Here is a 16,690-nt window from a genome sequence, read left to right on the forward strand (position 1 = left end):
GCAGCATATCATATTTCCCTCTTATTTTTATTTACTTTTTTATCAATCAGTAAGTGTTCACAAGCCAGACAGTCGTTGATATTGGATTACCACCAAAACGAGTTTCGAGTTGCGGGGAGAATTGAGCTGCGCGATACGGGCTTTTTGCAATGTCAGAAAACTGGAATATTTGCAACGTCTCGACTGCAGCGTTTCCCCTACAGACAGCACGGATATTCAAGTAAGTCAATTGATTTCAAGTTATCCGAACCTTCTATTAAATTCGGCGTGGAAATGGTTCACCGAGCAGCGCTATTTTTGTCGTATTGAAGTTTCATCCTGTAATTTCTTATACTAAAACCCGCGAAGCTTTAATTCACACATTTTTTAACTGAATTTGGCCTGTAAATCGATAGCTGACAGCGGGCTCAATTTTAAAGCTTGAGTGGTGATCTTTATATCATATGAAAGTAGAAGAAATAAGGAATCGATTGGGATGAAGCATGTCAACCTAGGATGTCGGGAAGGGGGGGTAAATAACGCTCCAAAGTTGATAACTAAATGAGTAGTGCAGCACTGTGCACATGAAGACACACTCTCGTTCCAGATGCAATTAAGTGTAATTTAACGCTATTTGACAACAGTTTCGGCCATAGACTTTGTCAAGTATCATACAAACAGTGCAAGACAGCCATTATAAAGACAGGTTAGCTGATTGAATGGACAACACCTGTCTTGTGAAAGCACACCTGAGTGTGAGACATCATAGGATGAATCAAAACATTGATGTCACAGGTAGGCTGTATACCATAATATATCATGAATCTATGTGAATAAATAGATTTATATAAATAGTAATCACAGCCTAATGCATAGAGATAAATCCTGAAACCTTCTCGCAACAGTTCTAGCCTAAGCCAGTGGTTTTCAAAGTGGGGTCCCCAGCAAAAAGGGGGGATAATCTATTTTCACTATAATTCCATGCCATCCATAAGTAACACAATCTAAGATAGTGTAGAAGTGAGTAACTAGGCTAATTATAACCATAACAGCACAAATAATTGACAAAAATCTCGAAATAAATATACAGTATTTACTCTGAGAAATGAAATAATGAGAAAAGGAAAAATTATTGATGGTTAAAACTGAATAATGACATCACAACAGTCTAATCCTAATGCTAATTTAAAATGAGATTTGGGCGTTTTGGGCAAAAACTGCTTGTGGGTGAGAGTATCAGCAGCAGAGCACACGTCATATTTTCCCTGGGACCGCCTCAGGTGCCAGGTGCTGTTCCGTCCTGTAGTCCTCTCACTGGGTGCTAATGCAATGCTCCTCACTGGGTGGAAAGCTAAGAGGCTTGACAGCATGGGAAACATGGCAAATACACATGCACGCACGCGCGCACACGTGAAAAAAAAACCCCAAATTTTTTTCGGCGGCGACCTTCGGTCGCCGCCGAAAAGGGGCGGCGACCTTCGGTCGCCGCACTAGCTTCCTCCCCTGCTTCCAAGGTCACCAGCCACCACTGGTATACATCAACGTGAGGTGAAAATATATGGCTCTCTCAATCTAGTCAGATGTAAGATAATAATTTGTTCTACCCAGCCACAAAACATGCACGCTCGGACATTCACCACCTGTGTGTGGTGGAACGAGCAATGCACACAGACAAGTCTGAATAGCATGCTAAGGCTAAGCTAACGTTACCTGAACCACCAGAGACTGGCTGCTAACACCTTCACATAATGAATGCAGGAAGATGCTAACGGAAAGAGCAGCTAACGCTAGTAAACTAAATTCATCCTTTGACTTCGGTTTACATTGGGATGGCTAGCCCAACCATAGAGATCATACTATTATATTATTATAGATGGGTCACTCACCGCAGGCTCCGCCAATTCTAAGAAATTGTAGCAGCAAGTCTCCTAAATGGGCGTGGTCAACCATTGATTCAGACCTGCCGAAACTCTCCTAAGTGGGCGTGTCCGTGAAAAACCATGGGCAAATCCCAATATAGCTCAATGATCCCACGTGACAAAATAACAGGAAGTGAGTTGAAGTTGGGCCGTCTTGGTTGAATCCCATCTCTTTGGCCAATGACCCGTCATTTCAAACCTACCTACCTATCCACGGCTCAACATGGAGGCGAACGAAAAATCGAACGATAAATCAATCGATACTGCCATGCCGCCATCAATTCATGACTTTGACAAAGTTAAGTGGATCAGTCGAGGATCTTTTGGCAAGGTGTGGCTTGCACGGAAAAAAAGCAATTCACTACTGTATGCCATCAAGGTGAGTCGGTTTTACCATATTTACAGTCTATGTTGACGGTGTTTACAATTTAAAAACTGCACAGTTCATACAACTTTAACACGACATGCATATATTTATAGCCATAAAACTCTTCAGCTAACGCTAATTGCCTAATTCTGCTCCCACTCAGAATGTCAAAATATAGGCTAAGCGATGTGATGTACTGTATGTACTGTACTTTTTGAGATATTAACTTTGTTTGGCACAACTCATAACTGCCGCGGGGTTACGCATTTTTGGGTGGCAGTGCTGTCACGCTGATTCGTCCTATTCTTTCACAACTCATTGGACCAATTTACTGAAGCTCTAGCTAAAATATCTGGAATTGTGTTTTTGTTTCAGGAGATGAATAAAGCAGACATCGTTGACAAAAACATGATGGGGCAAATGAAGGCAGAGAGAGATGCGCTGGTGTACAGCAAAAGCCCCTTTGTGGTTCACCTGTTCTACTCCCTTCATTCTGACACTAAAATCTATCTGGTAACACTCTTTTCAAATGACACTTATAGCCTACCTAAAGCAAATTAAAAGTAGTTTATTGGGTTATTATTATCTATGTGGCGTGGTGTAAATTGTTCATATTTCGTTGCTCACAGGTGATGGAATACCTTATTGGCGGAGATGTGAAGTCTCTGCTTCACATCTATGGATATTTCGACCAGGATATGGCTGTGAAATTTATTTCAGAAGTTGCACTGGCTTTAGACTACCTCCACTGCCATGGTATCATCCACAGGTACTTGGACTGAATGACTTTGAATTAAAAATGCTTGGGTGTTAATGTGTAACCGTCCTAGAGTACAGCAAGGTGATATGGTTCAAATCAATATGATACTTGATGAGATTATTTTTCATGATAATGTTGATATACCGGTATATCACATTAAAGTGATTCATCATAATATTTGGGTGTCATCAATGTAAAATCTGTGATTGATCTGAATCTTTTTAGGGACTTGAAGCCCGACAACATGCTTGTATCCAAAGAAGGACACATCAAGCTGACAGACTTTGGCCTTTCCAAAGTCAGGCTTGATAGAGGTACTTTAGGCTACTTTATTACTAGGTACTATATTTATTATAGTAGCTTTTATAATCGACAAGTGCTTCACAAAAGTTAAAAACATAAAATATTACATAAAAACAAAATGACATATGGAACCTAATGTGTTGGAGAAACTATGACCACCACCAGTAGTGTCGTTATTTATCCTGTTATCTCTGTGTTTCATATGTCAGAACTTAGTCTTGTAGATATCCTCACAACCCCTGGCCGCACCCCTGGCCAAATCGTCTCCTTAACCAGCTCCCTTGGATTCGTGAGTAAACGCATCTCATTTTGCATAGTGAAACATCCATTCTGCATGTTTCATGTTTTGTATTGCATAATGACACGTTTTTTTCTTCTTTAATCACACAGAATACACATGGTGTTCAAGGCAAGCGCCACAGCAGTGCGTCCGCTGTGTGCACTCCCATGTCCTGTGGCAAAATTGAGCAAAAAGAAAACTCCTCTTGTCCACTGGCTTTGAAGAGAGGTCACCTCCCGGTTCACTACTCTGGGAAACTGGGTACGTTACATTAGATCTCCCACAGCTTGTCTCTCCTTGTCTCACCGCCGCTGCTGGCCGTTTGGGTGCCCTAAGCATAACTGCTTTGTGTGGCTTTCAGTCCTTTTCCCTCAGCAAAGTAAATGTATCCTAGAACGATGGTTCTCAACCTGTGGGCTTCCTCCCTCTCATACTTTCATATGGTGGTAATTTCTGACTTGGTACTTGGTGTAAAAAGGTTGAGAACCACTGTCCTAGAAATATCAAGTGCTGAAGTGTGATACAGCACATTATGTAAGATGACTCAGACTGCAAAATTAGTTAAAGGAACACTCTGCCCATTTTCAACCAGCTTTGTATCATTAGAACATCAGTAGTATATCAGAAAACTGTAAACTGTTTTGAAGTCTGTCATTTAATTTGACAGTTATTGAGTGTTAAAGTGTGGACCAGTGACATCACTGGTCCACACCAACTCAAATTAATAACTCATTAACTCAAATCAACTCTCAATAACTGTCAAACTATTCATCATTCATCTAGTTTGACAGTTATTGAGAGTTGATCTGAGTTAATGAGTTATTAATTTGAGTTAGTGTGGACCAGTGATGTCACTGGTCCACACTTTGGCACTCAATAACTGTCAAATTAAATAACAGACTTCAAAACAGTTTACAGTTTTCTGATATACTACTGATGTTCTAATGATACAAAGCTGGTTGAAAATGGGCGGAGTGTTCCTTTAACATGTCCAGTAACACACAATAACGTAAGTGTAACCCAGGTTATTTTCTGTTACTACAAATTACAGATATCCCCTAAACGCCTCACAGCATCTGCCATTTACCACGCTCCCTAAACGCCTCATGCAAGCTACTGCTACTGATAGTGTTTTTAATGCTTTCAACCTCAACCCGGTACATCACAGCGAATTAGTATTACCTGCTGTGCATTAAACGTACTCTAGTTTCTCCCTCTCAGTTTAATTACTAATTAGCTGTTAATGTTTACATACACATATATACACAATAATCCATTCCAAATTCCAATCATGGAAGTTGGAAACCCTCATTAGTGTTTTGCTTGCACCTGTGTTTACCCTGCCTTTTCGACACAAAATGGCCCCCGTGAGAAGGGTCTATTATGGCCACACTCCGGGGCATCCACGGCACTGGCTGTTTGGGCGTGGTGTAATTCCTGCCCTGGCATTGATGCACTTGGTGCCCTACACAAAGTGCAGGATGCGCGTGTGCCTAGCGGCGATGCTGCCTTGTCTTTCAGGTTTTTATCTGTTGTGCTTGTTTGTTTTGTCCCCTCAGGACCCAACAATGGCATGTTTAGCTCGCATGAGTTGATTCCGCAAGAGGGCGCAAGGTTTCATACTGGCATGACTGGAGCGTTATCCACCTACAACCTGCAAGACTTCAGGCTGTCCACTGAGGGAAGTGAGTTAGTGGAAGATCAGGTCCCAGAGCACGCTAGTCCTATTGGTGTGTCCAGCAATCTCCTCTGTGAACTGGAAGAGCCAGTAGAGGATAACTTTGGCACCAGAAATCTGTCAAACTCAAGTTTCACGTCGTCGTTTGCTGACGACCATGAGATTCGCAGGAGCTTGAGCTTCGACTCTGACGGGTCCCTGCATGACACCTCCATCACCGACGAAAGTCAGGTGAGCCATTCCAAAAACAGGAATTCAATGTCATCTGAGGAACTGCAGGGAAACAAAGACTGTGCCTTTACTGATTCGCTGCACCAAACTCCCACTGTCATCAGCACTGAAACGCCCAAACTGGATCATTTCGTCTGGAGAGGCGAATCTCAGAGCTCCTTCTTCCATGCCCAGTCGTCCTCGTTCCTCAAGCCAAAGAACACTGTCGCTTTCCGCAGCTACTGTAGCTCGAACATCTCGTGTAACTCCCACCTCAGCATGGGATCTGTGGGGGACATGGACACATCCATGTCCTGTAACTCCCATCTCAACATGGGTTCTGTGGAGAACCACACTGTACCTCCTGCTGCTGTGACACCATTGCAGAGAAGACACAGCTCAAATAGCTATCAGGTAGTCATTTAACAGATACATTTTAAATCTTATTCTTTTGTTTTCTCCTTATACAAACATTTGTGACAGTGTGGGGAAGAAGGTATTCTATTCTGTTGTCGCATTCCTCATTCAAAGTAGTTGGTAGTAGATGCTGCTAGCTAATTAGCTTGCCGGTAATGGTACCCACTGGTTTCAATGAGGAATGCTACAGTAACCTGCCTTGTTTTACTATAGAGTTAAACCAATATATTGGAATTGGCTTTTATCAGCCAATATCATTTATCAGATATTTGTATGGTGGAGATTCCTCCCTGACCCCAGCTACATAAAACAGTCTGTAAAACCTGCCATGACATTTCCTTTTCTATGCAGATTGTTCAATAATGGTCCCCCCCAAAATAATAATAATAATACTTGAAGGCAGTAACCTATCCCAGAATTTCATTAGTCTGCATTTAACACACTGGTTGTACCATATTATATTATATTATATTATACTACTATAGTATGTGGTCAGGGGTATTTCATGTACGGTACTTTTTTTGATTCTGTTAATGTCATTTGTGATGTTACCACCTTCTGTTTTGTTCCTCCTCACATCAGACCCCTCAGGCCACGACTGCCACCAATACTCCCTTCAGGACTCCGAAGAGTGTCCGAAGGGGTGCGAGGTCTGCTGATAAGAGTGCACACATTTTAGGAACCCCCGACTATCTGGCTCCAGAACTTCTCATGGGGACAGGACATGGTAAGAGAGGGAACTCAAAATGCCAACTTCCAACAGCAACCACAATCCTTTGGTTTCAAGAGATATATCGTACTAAACAAACCGTGTCGTTTGGTGCCGATGGTGGATGCTCAACATTGCAGCCTTTATGACAGGCATTCTCTTCAACTTTCAGGATATTATCAGTGTGGTAAGTTTACGAAACTATCGCTCTGTTTGCAAGCAAGCATGCATGTTCCCCAGCCTTGCTAATGCCAGAGGAAATGAGCTGATTTTCCAAATTCCCGCTGTTTTCTGCCATTTAGATGGGGTTGGTGAACAAACTCTATTGAGCCTGACGAATGAAAATGGAGGGTATTTTCTGTGTGTGATTGTGAAGGTTGGAAAACAGGGTCCTTAGGGACCGTTCGTTATTTAGGGAAGGGTCCACTGGAGGAAAATAGGGGAGGGTCATCCTGTTTAAAATTTAGTCTGAGGGAGGGTACACTCTCTTTAATTTGAGTCCAGGGGAGGGGTATACAATTTTGATTAGATAAAAATATATAAACTTTTTATTTTTTTTTATGTTTGCTTTTCGGACTTTAACAACTAGGCTACTGAGTTGCTTCATTTACACCCCTCCTGTCCAAACTGTTTGGTATGTCCCGGTGCATTGTTTCTCTTTGGCGGTCCTATCTGTCGATCTTTGTGCTTGGCCTATCCAGACAGCGCAGTGCAGAGGAATTCCTTTTGGATATGTCATTACGCACGGACGTGCCACACCAGGACATCAAATTCTGCTGCTAAAATGGGGTATTAGCAGATAATTCAGTGAGGCAATCAACTATAATTCACTGAGAAGCTTTTATCACATCGCAAAGAGGGGTTAATGACAAATGAATTGAGAAAAGTAGACATTGTAGCCTACTTGCAATAGGCTATTCACCTTCACCTCCCATAACCCGGAGGGTCATTGGCAACACAGATGATCTGTCGACAAGCTCTCTCCATCTCTCTCTGTCCTCGGCAGGAGTCGGCAGCAATATACAAGTTAATTTTCTCAGCTTGTAGCGTGCAATTCGGGGGCTGTATGAAAGCCACTGAAACAAATTAGCTGAACTTGAGGCTCAGCTGCATAATTGAGCACAGGATCGACCCACGGCTTCAATGCGGTTGAAATCATCAGTTGCCATGACTTACTGTTGTCAAATGACCTATCCAACAGGTGTTGTTAGGCTATGCATAATATGGTGACAGGCTCAGCGTGTGTGTGTGTGTGTGTGTGTGCATGTGTAGAGGAAGGGAAACACAGTCCGTCACAACATGCAGTGAACCTGCACCTGAAGCTCTTATAACAGACCTGTTCGTCGCTCTGAAATCCCCAAAATAGAACCGATTGCTGTCATTCCACTTGCTCTGTATCCACAAGCTCCCAACTGACATTTCCCTATGTGCCAAGCATGCTATAGCACCTGGCAATCAAAGACTGCGACCAAAACGCAAAAGTAGGGCTAATATTAACAAACGGTAGGCCTAATTTGTCATTTGGCTGTGGTAATTTGGTTAAAGAAAACAACGAAACCCTTACAACTTCTGTCTATAGGCTATAATGGAGATGATATGACCACCTGAAAATAATAAGATAGGCTAATAATAAATCGGCAATCATGCAAAAAATCCCCCCAAAAATCCATGCAGTTTCACCATCACCAGAACACAGGATGTGAAGAATGAAGATGTTTTAACCATAAAATGCTGTTCCTCAACCTATTACGCATAGCGCAGCTGGCAACGGGAGCTCGTTTAATCAAAAAAATGCATGAGAGCTTAATAATGCATTGATCCTATATTTCATCTCATAGTGCAAGTCGAGTTGTTTGTGTGCTTTGCCTCATGCGTGATGCCCGCCTTGTGCTGCCTATGATTTTATTGACAATGAACATTGCTATTGACACTGTTTTTCCAGCAAAAATAGTAGGCTATAACATGTGTTGGGGGAGGGTCAATCACATTTTTCCAATCACTTGGGGAGGGCCAAAGAAAAATATATTTTGGTCACAAGGAGGGTTACAACTTTTTATTTCAGAGGACTCGAAATCCCTCCAGTGACCCCCCTTCTAAATAACGAACGGTCCCTTAATATCTATCACATTGGTTGAACTAATGGCATTGACAGGTGTATGGAATCAGATGCGTTGAGGCTGACGCTGAAATGATTTTAAAAGGACAAAATGGGCTCTCCTGCTGTAAAATCGTGTCCATTTGGGGCTTAAATTCGACTGCCGTATTCAGCGATGTGTTGTGACACTGAGGACCCCCCCCCCCACACACACACACACACATTCAGCAACTGACATACTACATGGTAATCTAATAAGACATCTGTGGAGCATACTATTTAAATGTGAATGTGCTTAGGGCAGTATTTCTTGTGAGTAGTAGATTGCTGCCATATGAACTCATGAACAGTCAGTCTGTGACAAAGAAACTGGCAATATTTAGTCACCTCTGCTGTTGAGGATTTCAACTTGATAATTATGGATAATTTTGATCATCACTTCTTTAAAAGTACAATGTTGGACACAAATGATCGTGGTTGAAAAATGCGTTGGATTTTAATTGTTTTCAAAGTAATGAGAGTTGGATTAAGATATCTGGGGCCGATATCAGTGGTTGACTGTTAATGAACTCATGGAAGTTTGTGTCCTAAACAGTCTCTGCCTTCAATCATTTGAACCCGTAAAATGGAATCCTTCCATCTTGTATATTGAACTACAGTAAGTTAGTCCCTGCTGCTCCTGCCACCACAGTAGAATGGATGCACAGACTCTAACAGGAATCAGTGGGGAATCTGATTGTTGAAGGCATATGAAGACATGTGACTTTTGTTTCCTATCCCCCAACCAGACTTCATGGTGGACTGGTGGGCCCTAGGTGTGTGTCTTTTCGAGTTCCTTGCCGGTTTGCCGCCCTTCAATGACGAGACGCCTCAGCTGGTCTTCCAGAACATTCTCAAAAGAGGTGGGTGGCCATTTGCAGCGGCAAGAACTTCTCTGCCACAATAATGTGACGACTGTCAACTCTCCTAACTCCTGTCTATCAACCATGTTAGATATCCCCTGGCCTGAAGGAGAAGAGGAACTGTCTGACAACTCCACGAATGCCATTGAGATTTTACTGAGCATGGACATGACCCAACGGGCCGGCTTCAAGGGTGAGAACCACTTTTCAATATAATTTACATTTCAGCCTGTTCAATATCAGTCTGTTTTTTAGTTTTTTTGGGGGGGCATATGTAAATTAACACTTTCCATGTGGGCTACATTTTTGTTCTGTTGCCTTTGTTTTCTTACTCTGGCAAGAATCTGTCAATAACTATTCAAATAATTACTCCCCATGTATTACAAATAAGGCAGCCCGGTTCTGCACCACTGTGAGCAACATCACTGATGACATCACTGACGGCATCACAATCCAATTGTGATTAATCACAATTCAATTGTGATTCATCAGTGAGTCACTTGAGCAATTGTGATCTCATCAGTGTTGTCACTCAAGCAATTATTGCTTGAGTGACAGAGTGACATCAGAGAATGTCTTGGGTGAGCGTGTGAAGCTGAGCACATGAGTTGGCATGAGTTTGATCACACCCCAAAAAAGTGAGACCATGGCACATCCTCTCCAAAGTCTCCACCCTAGAAATGCACGCATTATTTCTAGTTCTGATAACAGGGTGTCTTGAAAAGTATTAAAAGTTGATCAATCAATTTTGGGAAAATTAAGACCCTTAAAAAGTATATTTTTTAATCGCCATTTGAGAGTGTTACGTTCCCAAGTTTGACCAGGGGAGAAAGGATGTAACATATAAAACACAACAAACCGGGGGACAAAGGAGACAGATCATTTACAATAATCAGGTTTTATTACTAAAATAAGGTTAAATAAAAAGGATGAAATCGGACCAACACAGGACTGCTTCCTGAAACAGAGGAAGAGTGGTTAATAACACAAAAGCTAAGATTAAACAAATAGACTGACCACATTCTCTGAGAGAGCCACCAGGCGCCCCACTCTCAATCTGAGAGGCACACTCTCTAGAAGAGTTGAGAAAGCTTTCTTTGACCGATACCGATCCACAAGTGCTAAGCACCACGCACACAGCACACAATGCTGTGTGCAACACAGTTCTGGGAAGCCTCAACACACAGCACCAAGCTGTAAGGAATTTGGTATAGACCAACACACAGCACCAAGCTGTCAGGATGGCCCACTGGGCCGACTGTCTGTCTCTCCATGGTTTTAAGCTGCAGCCTCTGATTGGCAGAGTGAGTACACCTGTGCTCTCCTGCACAGGTGCGACAGCACAGGGGGGAGGGCCTGGAGAGGAACAATCAAGCACAGACACTCTGTTAAAAAGACTTTAACTCATTCGCTGGTTTGGAATTACCTGTCAGATAGAACAAAATGTATGCAGTTTGATGGTTTGACATCTGATACTTTAACTGTCCACAAGGGGGTGCCACAGGGTTCAGTCCTTGGGCCACTTATTTTCACAATTTATATAAATAACATTGGTAAAGGTGTAGAACATGCTAGCTTTCATCTATATGCAGATGACACAATAATTTATTCTTGTGCAGATACATTAAAAAAGGCTTTTGAGGACCTTCAATATGCTTTTAATGCCTTACAGCTGCAGCTGTGTCAGCTGAAGCTTTTTTTGAATGCTGACAAGACCAAGCTGATGGTATTTACCAGGTCAAAAAAGAGCCCCAATCTTTACCTCAGGTTAAAACACTGCAGGATAAACCTATAGAAAGAGTATCAACTTACAAATACTTGGGTTTTTTAATATATGATGGTCTTCATTTTAGGTATAATCATATAGAGTCCTTGTTGAAAAGGCTGAGACTCAAGTTAGGTTTTTATTTTAGAAACAAGTCCTGTTTTACTTTTGAGGTATTATGGAGACATTTTGTACATGCATGCTCCTGTAGGTTCTTTGCGTCTGCTGGACACTGTTTTATCACGGGGCTTTAAGGTTTATCACAAACTGTAAAAATCTAACTCACCACTGTGTTCTCTACCAGAAAGTGGGCTGGCCATCTCTGACTCTACGTAGGCTGAGTCACTGGTATCTTTTTATGCCTCCGCCGGCGAAGCCAGGCCGAAGGCATTATGGATCCGGGTTGTCCGTCCGTACGTACGTACGGCCGGCCGTCCGTACGGATGTCCGTCCGTACGTACGTACGGATGTTTGTTAACGCCATATCTGAGGAACGCCTTGATGGAATTTCATCAGATTCGCCTTAAACATTCACTTAGGCTCAAGGATGATCTGATTAGATTTTGGTGGTCAAAGGTCAAAGGTCAAGGTCACTGTGACCTCTCGAACGCCATTTTCAAGTTTGTTAACGCGATATCTGAGGAACGCCTGGACGGAATTTCATCAGATTCGCCTTAAACATTCACTTAGGCTCAAGGATGATCTGATTAGATTTTGGTGGTCAAAGGTCAAAGGTCAAGGTCACTGTGACCTCTCGAATGCCATTTTCAAGCTTGTTAACGCGATATCTGAGGAACGCCTGGACGGAATTTCATCAGATTCGCCTTAAACATTCACTTAGGCTCAAGGATGATCTGATTAGATTTTGGTGGTCAAAGGTCAAAGGTCAAGGTCACTGTGACCTCTCCAACGCCATTTTCAAGCTTGTTAACGCGATATCTGAGGAACGCCTGGACGGAATTTCATCAGATTCGCCTTAAACATTCACTTAGGCTCAAGGATGATCTGATTAGATTTTGGTAGTCAAAGGTCAAAGGTCAAGGTCACTGTGACCTCTCGAACGCCATTTTCAAGCTTGTTAACGCGATATCTGAGGAACGCCTGGACGGAATTTCATCAGATTCACCTTAAACATTCACTTAGGCTCAAGGATGATCTGATTAGATTTTGGTTATCAAAGGTCAAAGGTCAAGGTCACAGTGACCTAACAAATGCCATTTTCAAGCTCAGTAACGCCATATCTCAGTAACACATTGACTAAATTTCTTCACATTTGGCTCAAATATCCAATTCTGCACAGAAACGCCTTGATGCAATTTCTTCCAATTTGGCTCCAACATCCACTTGGACTCAAGAATGAACTAATGGCGGAGGCATAAGTCCGCGTTGCGGTCGTTCTAGTTTATTTATAAGGCGATATTAAAACAACTCCCAAATTATTTGTGTACATACATTGTCCAGCAGAGCAACAACAATTACTCTTTACGCTCACAAAACATTTTTTTATTGAATGTGAAAAGGGCTCGTACAGAGTATGGTAAAAAGGCGTTTCAGTTCTCAGCACCGCTGGCATGGAATGAGCTCCAGAAGGACCTGAAATTGCAGGAGCTGGTCTCAATAAATGTTTTTAAAACAATGGTTAAAGGTAGGGAGGACGGTGAAAGTTGCAACTGTTTTTTGTCTTCATAGTTTAACTTGCTTTTATGAATCACTGAATGTGTGTGTACCATGTAGTGTTGTAATGTTATGAGATGTTTGTTGTGGCATCTGCAACTTGTGTAATTGTATGCTGCTTTTCTTGGCCAGGTCCCTCTTGAAAAAGAGATTCTTAATCTCAATGAGGCTAACCTGGATAAATAAAGGTTAAATAAAAAAATAAAAAAATCCCATGTAACAGAGAGGTATTACATTTTGCAGCTATTGTGCTGATTTTGTTAAATGAGCATAAATTGTATCGTCATATCGATCGCAAACCCCTGAATTGAATCAATATTGTATCGTGACAGACTTTGTGATATCAGCAAATGTCGTATCGTTGTCCAAATAATCTATACAATATCGTATTGTGATTTACACCCCTATCACTGATGTGACGGAAGTGGCGTTGAGGGCTTATAAAAGTGATTGAATTAAACTTCAGGATTCCTGTGTATACCCTGGATAATTTGTCTGAACCTCCACCAGAGCTGCGGTGCCACCCTCTGTTTGAGGGCTTGGACTGGGACAACCTGCAGTACCAGCCGATGTGCTTCATACCCCAGCCGGAGGATGAGACCGACACCTCGTATTTTGAGGCAAGAAACAGCGCTCAGAACCTGGCTGTGTCTGACTTCAGTCTGTAGAGTCAAACAAACAAATACATATTTCCCATTGGGAGAGCGTTTTTATTAAAGCAGCAGTCAGCAAATTCTGGCAAGAGTCTCTGTTTTCATGTGACTCACTCGTTTTCATTCTTAAAATCTTAAAAAGATTGTACCTGTTCAATCATCATCAGTGATGAGAGCCAGAAAACAGCCTGAGTCTATATGAGTTTTACAGGCTAGAAAGTGTTTTTTCCCACCACCTCTCCTTCCATAGTGAAATATCACAATGTTGTATAGTTACTGTATGTCTCTCTAATGAGGCTGTTCGTAGTGAAACACTACTTGCTACCATTTTGCCATTTAATTGCCTTTATTTTCCTTGTTGCTAGGGTGTTAAATTGATCAAACAAAATAACTGTGTGTTAATGTAACTGGCAAGTATGTAATCAATGCCACAGTTACTACCTTAGTTCAGCTTTCATCTTTTCCACCATTTGTGCTGCACTATTCATCATTGTGCTGTTGCGCTACTGTCAGCAGACTGGGGAGGGGCCTCCCAATTTATTTATTTTAATGCTACAGTACTGCTAAAAAAAAAGGTAATATATTCATTAATGTATTTTATGTGTAAATCTTTATAACATGCACTGACCCCTGACAAAATGCGTAATTTGTGTTCCAACTGCACTGTTTTGCTGCTTTTATGTGATTTCTATTTGTTGTTGTTATTGATGTTTGATATAAGTTAAGTTATCCTTTATTTATCCCCATGGGGAAATTCATCACATATCCTGTTTTACACACTACTTTTTTTTTGCTGCATGACATTTTATCTTGTTCACTTCAAGACAAAATTTACAAATACAATTTATGTTTGTAACATGATCATGTATTTGTTGTCTCTTTCCTACGGTAGAGCAGCAGTAGATTCCCTCCCTACCAACACGAGGGTCGCAGGTTCAAGCCCGTGTTACCTCTGGCTTGGTCGGGCGTCCATAAAGGCTGAACCACAATTGGCTGTGTCTCTGGGTGGGAAGACAGATTAGGCGTACATGTCCTGGTTGCTACTGCACTAGTGCCTCGCCTGGTCAGTCGGGGTGCCTGTTCAGGGGGGAGGGGAACTTGGGGGATAGCGTTATCCTCCCACGCGCTACATCCTGCTGGTGAATCTCTGCAGTCAGGTGAAAAGAAGCGGCTGCCTGGCACCTGCATCGGAGGAAGCATGTGCTAGTCTACAACTCTCCCCAGATTGGCAGAGGGCATGGAGCAGCGACCGGGACAGCAGGGGGTTATTGGCCAAGTACAATTGGGGAGAAAATCTGAAAAAAGGGATAAAAAACAAGAATCATTGAGTTCTAATACGCATGTTGGAGGGGCATTTAGCAATTAAATCTCCAGACAAATCAAACTTGATGCTTTATGAAAACTTTATTTGAGGTTTAGATTATCAATCACATGCGAACACTCTGCCCAAAGGCAGAAAGGTGGAGTGTAAGTACACCGCACCACCATTGACAAACCAGCCCTGTTCATTGTTCTTGTTCATTATGTTGTGAGTCACTACCATAGACATAAATAATATGGACGTAACTATCCCATTAAATTTATTTTTCCTGGTGGAGTTCAAATGTTGGCCGTCACCATCTTGATTTTTCGTCAGCAGAATGGGAGGGAATGGGTTGAGTCCATTGGTTGAGTCCTTCCGCACCTCACGTGAGATGGGAGTTTCCCAGAGCCGCAGCTCCGTCTGCTATTGGTCCATGATCGGCAAGCTGCGCGATCACTGGACAGGCGATCTGTCAATCACCTCCTTTTCTATCATCTATTTTACTCCACACGGGCGAGTTATATAAAAAATTGTCTCGCTGGCCAGCCTCCTCTCCCTTCCGTCCGAGGAGTCTGGCGCCGCAGGCCTCCATAGTGGGATTGCGATGGGCGGCGCTTAGCGGCAGTGCCCTTGGAAAATAGTTTCAAACAATCCAACTTGCCGTTTTCAGCGTGTAGCAACGATCTAGCGTGTAGGTTTCTGCTGTTAGCTTGCTAGCTATTTAGCGTTGTTGTTTTCACTGAGGCGGCAGGGCACTATTTACAGCGACACACAGGGAGGAGGGAGCGGAAGGCGCTCTGATTGACATGGTCGGAGCCAATGACAGTTTGTAATAAGCCGGGAGCGGACATCCGCCTGCCACCGAAACAGTCGCTCCAATGGGAGAGCAGAGTAGAGCAGAGGAGGGTTTATCCCAGTTATGGAGACCTGCGGCGCCAGACTCCGGAAGGGAGAGGAGGCTGGCCAGCGAGACTATATAAAAAATGACCTAGCTATAGACCAAAACCATGTTTTGCTCCTCACTGGACAGATGTTTAATCCTGGCATTTTAACATGGGGGGAATGCCTACTGCCCCCGACGCCTAGTGGCCATTCGAGGAACTACAGCTTTTCAATTCACTTCCGCATCATCAGACAGGGGTGGGCTTTCCCACTGGTCACTACCAGTCCGCCCCTAGACAACAATATATTTATAAGCGATAGAAGATATATATATATATATATATATATATATATATATATATATATATATATATATATATTATATTATATAGATATATATAGATATATAGAGATAGAGATATATATCTATCTTCTTATGTAGTGTTTAAAGTGCACAGTTTCAATCAATTCACCACTTAGCCTCACAAAATTGGTCAATGCTAAATGATTTGCTATAGCAACATCTGGCTCCACAACAGAGTGCATGACAAATGAAGGTGCTTTGGTTGCGAGGGAGCGGTCTATCATTCACCCAATCCATCAGAACGCTGCGCTGGAGGCCCGCCCCCCACTGTCATGAAATAGCCATGCTGCTCGCTCTCTTCTGCTAACCGCTAATGAAGTCAAGTCAGGTGTGCTGTACAAACTGCATATGACAGCCAGTGGACCTGGCTTACAGGGCTTCTGTCAGTGTGTTATGTTGTCGCAAAGTGGTAGGGTTAACAGTCTCTCTG

At 42.5% G+C, this 16,690-nt stretch overlaps 1 protein-coding gene across 1 annotated transcript; it reads left to right on the forward strand.

Annotated features, from left to right (window-relative positions):
* Window positions 1-2,166: 2,166 nt before the first annotated feature.
* On the forward strand, window positions 2,167-13,726 carry LOC310775665 (serine/threonine-protein kinase greatwall-like; the record flags this gene model as incomplete). The annotated part of the gene is made up of 10 exons (XM_083635814.1): window positions 2,167-2,277; window positions 2,641-2,778; window positions 2,895-3,034; window positions 3,251-3,339; window positions 3,538-3,621; window positions 5,168-5,853; window positions 6,496-6,640; window positions 9,506-9,619; window positions 9,711-9,812; window positions 13,569-13,726. 10 exons carry the CDS (start codon window positions 2,167-2,169, stop codon window positions 13,724-13,726), a joined length of 1,767 nt encoding a protein of 588 aa, XP_083491940.1.
* Window positions 13,727-16,690: the final 2,964 nt, after the last annotated feature.

The sequence above is a fragment of the Poromitra crassiceps genome, assembly GCF_964638095.1.
Source record: "Poromitra crassiceps genome assembly, chromosome: 4".
NCBI lineage: Eukaryota > Metazoa > Chordata > Actinopteri > Beryciformes > Melamphaidae > Poromitra > Poromitra crassiceps.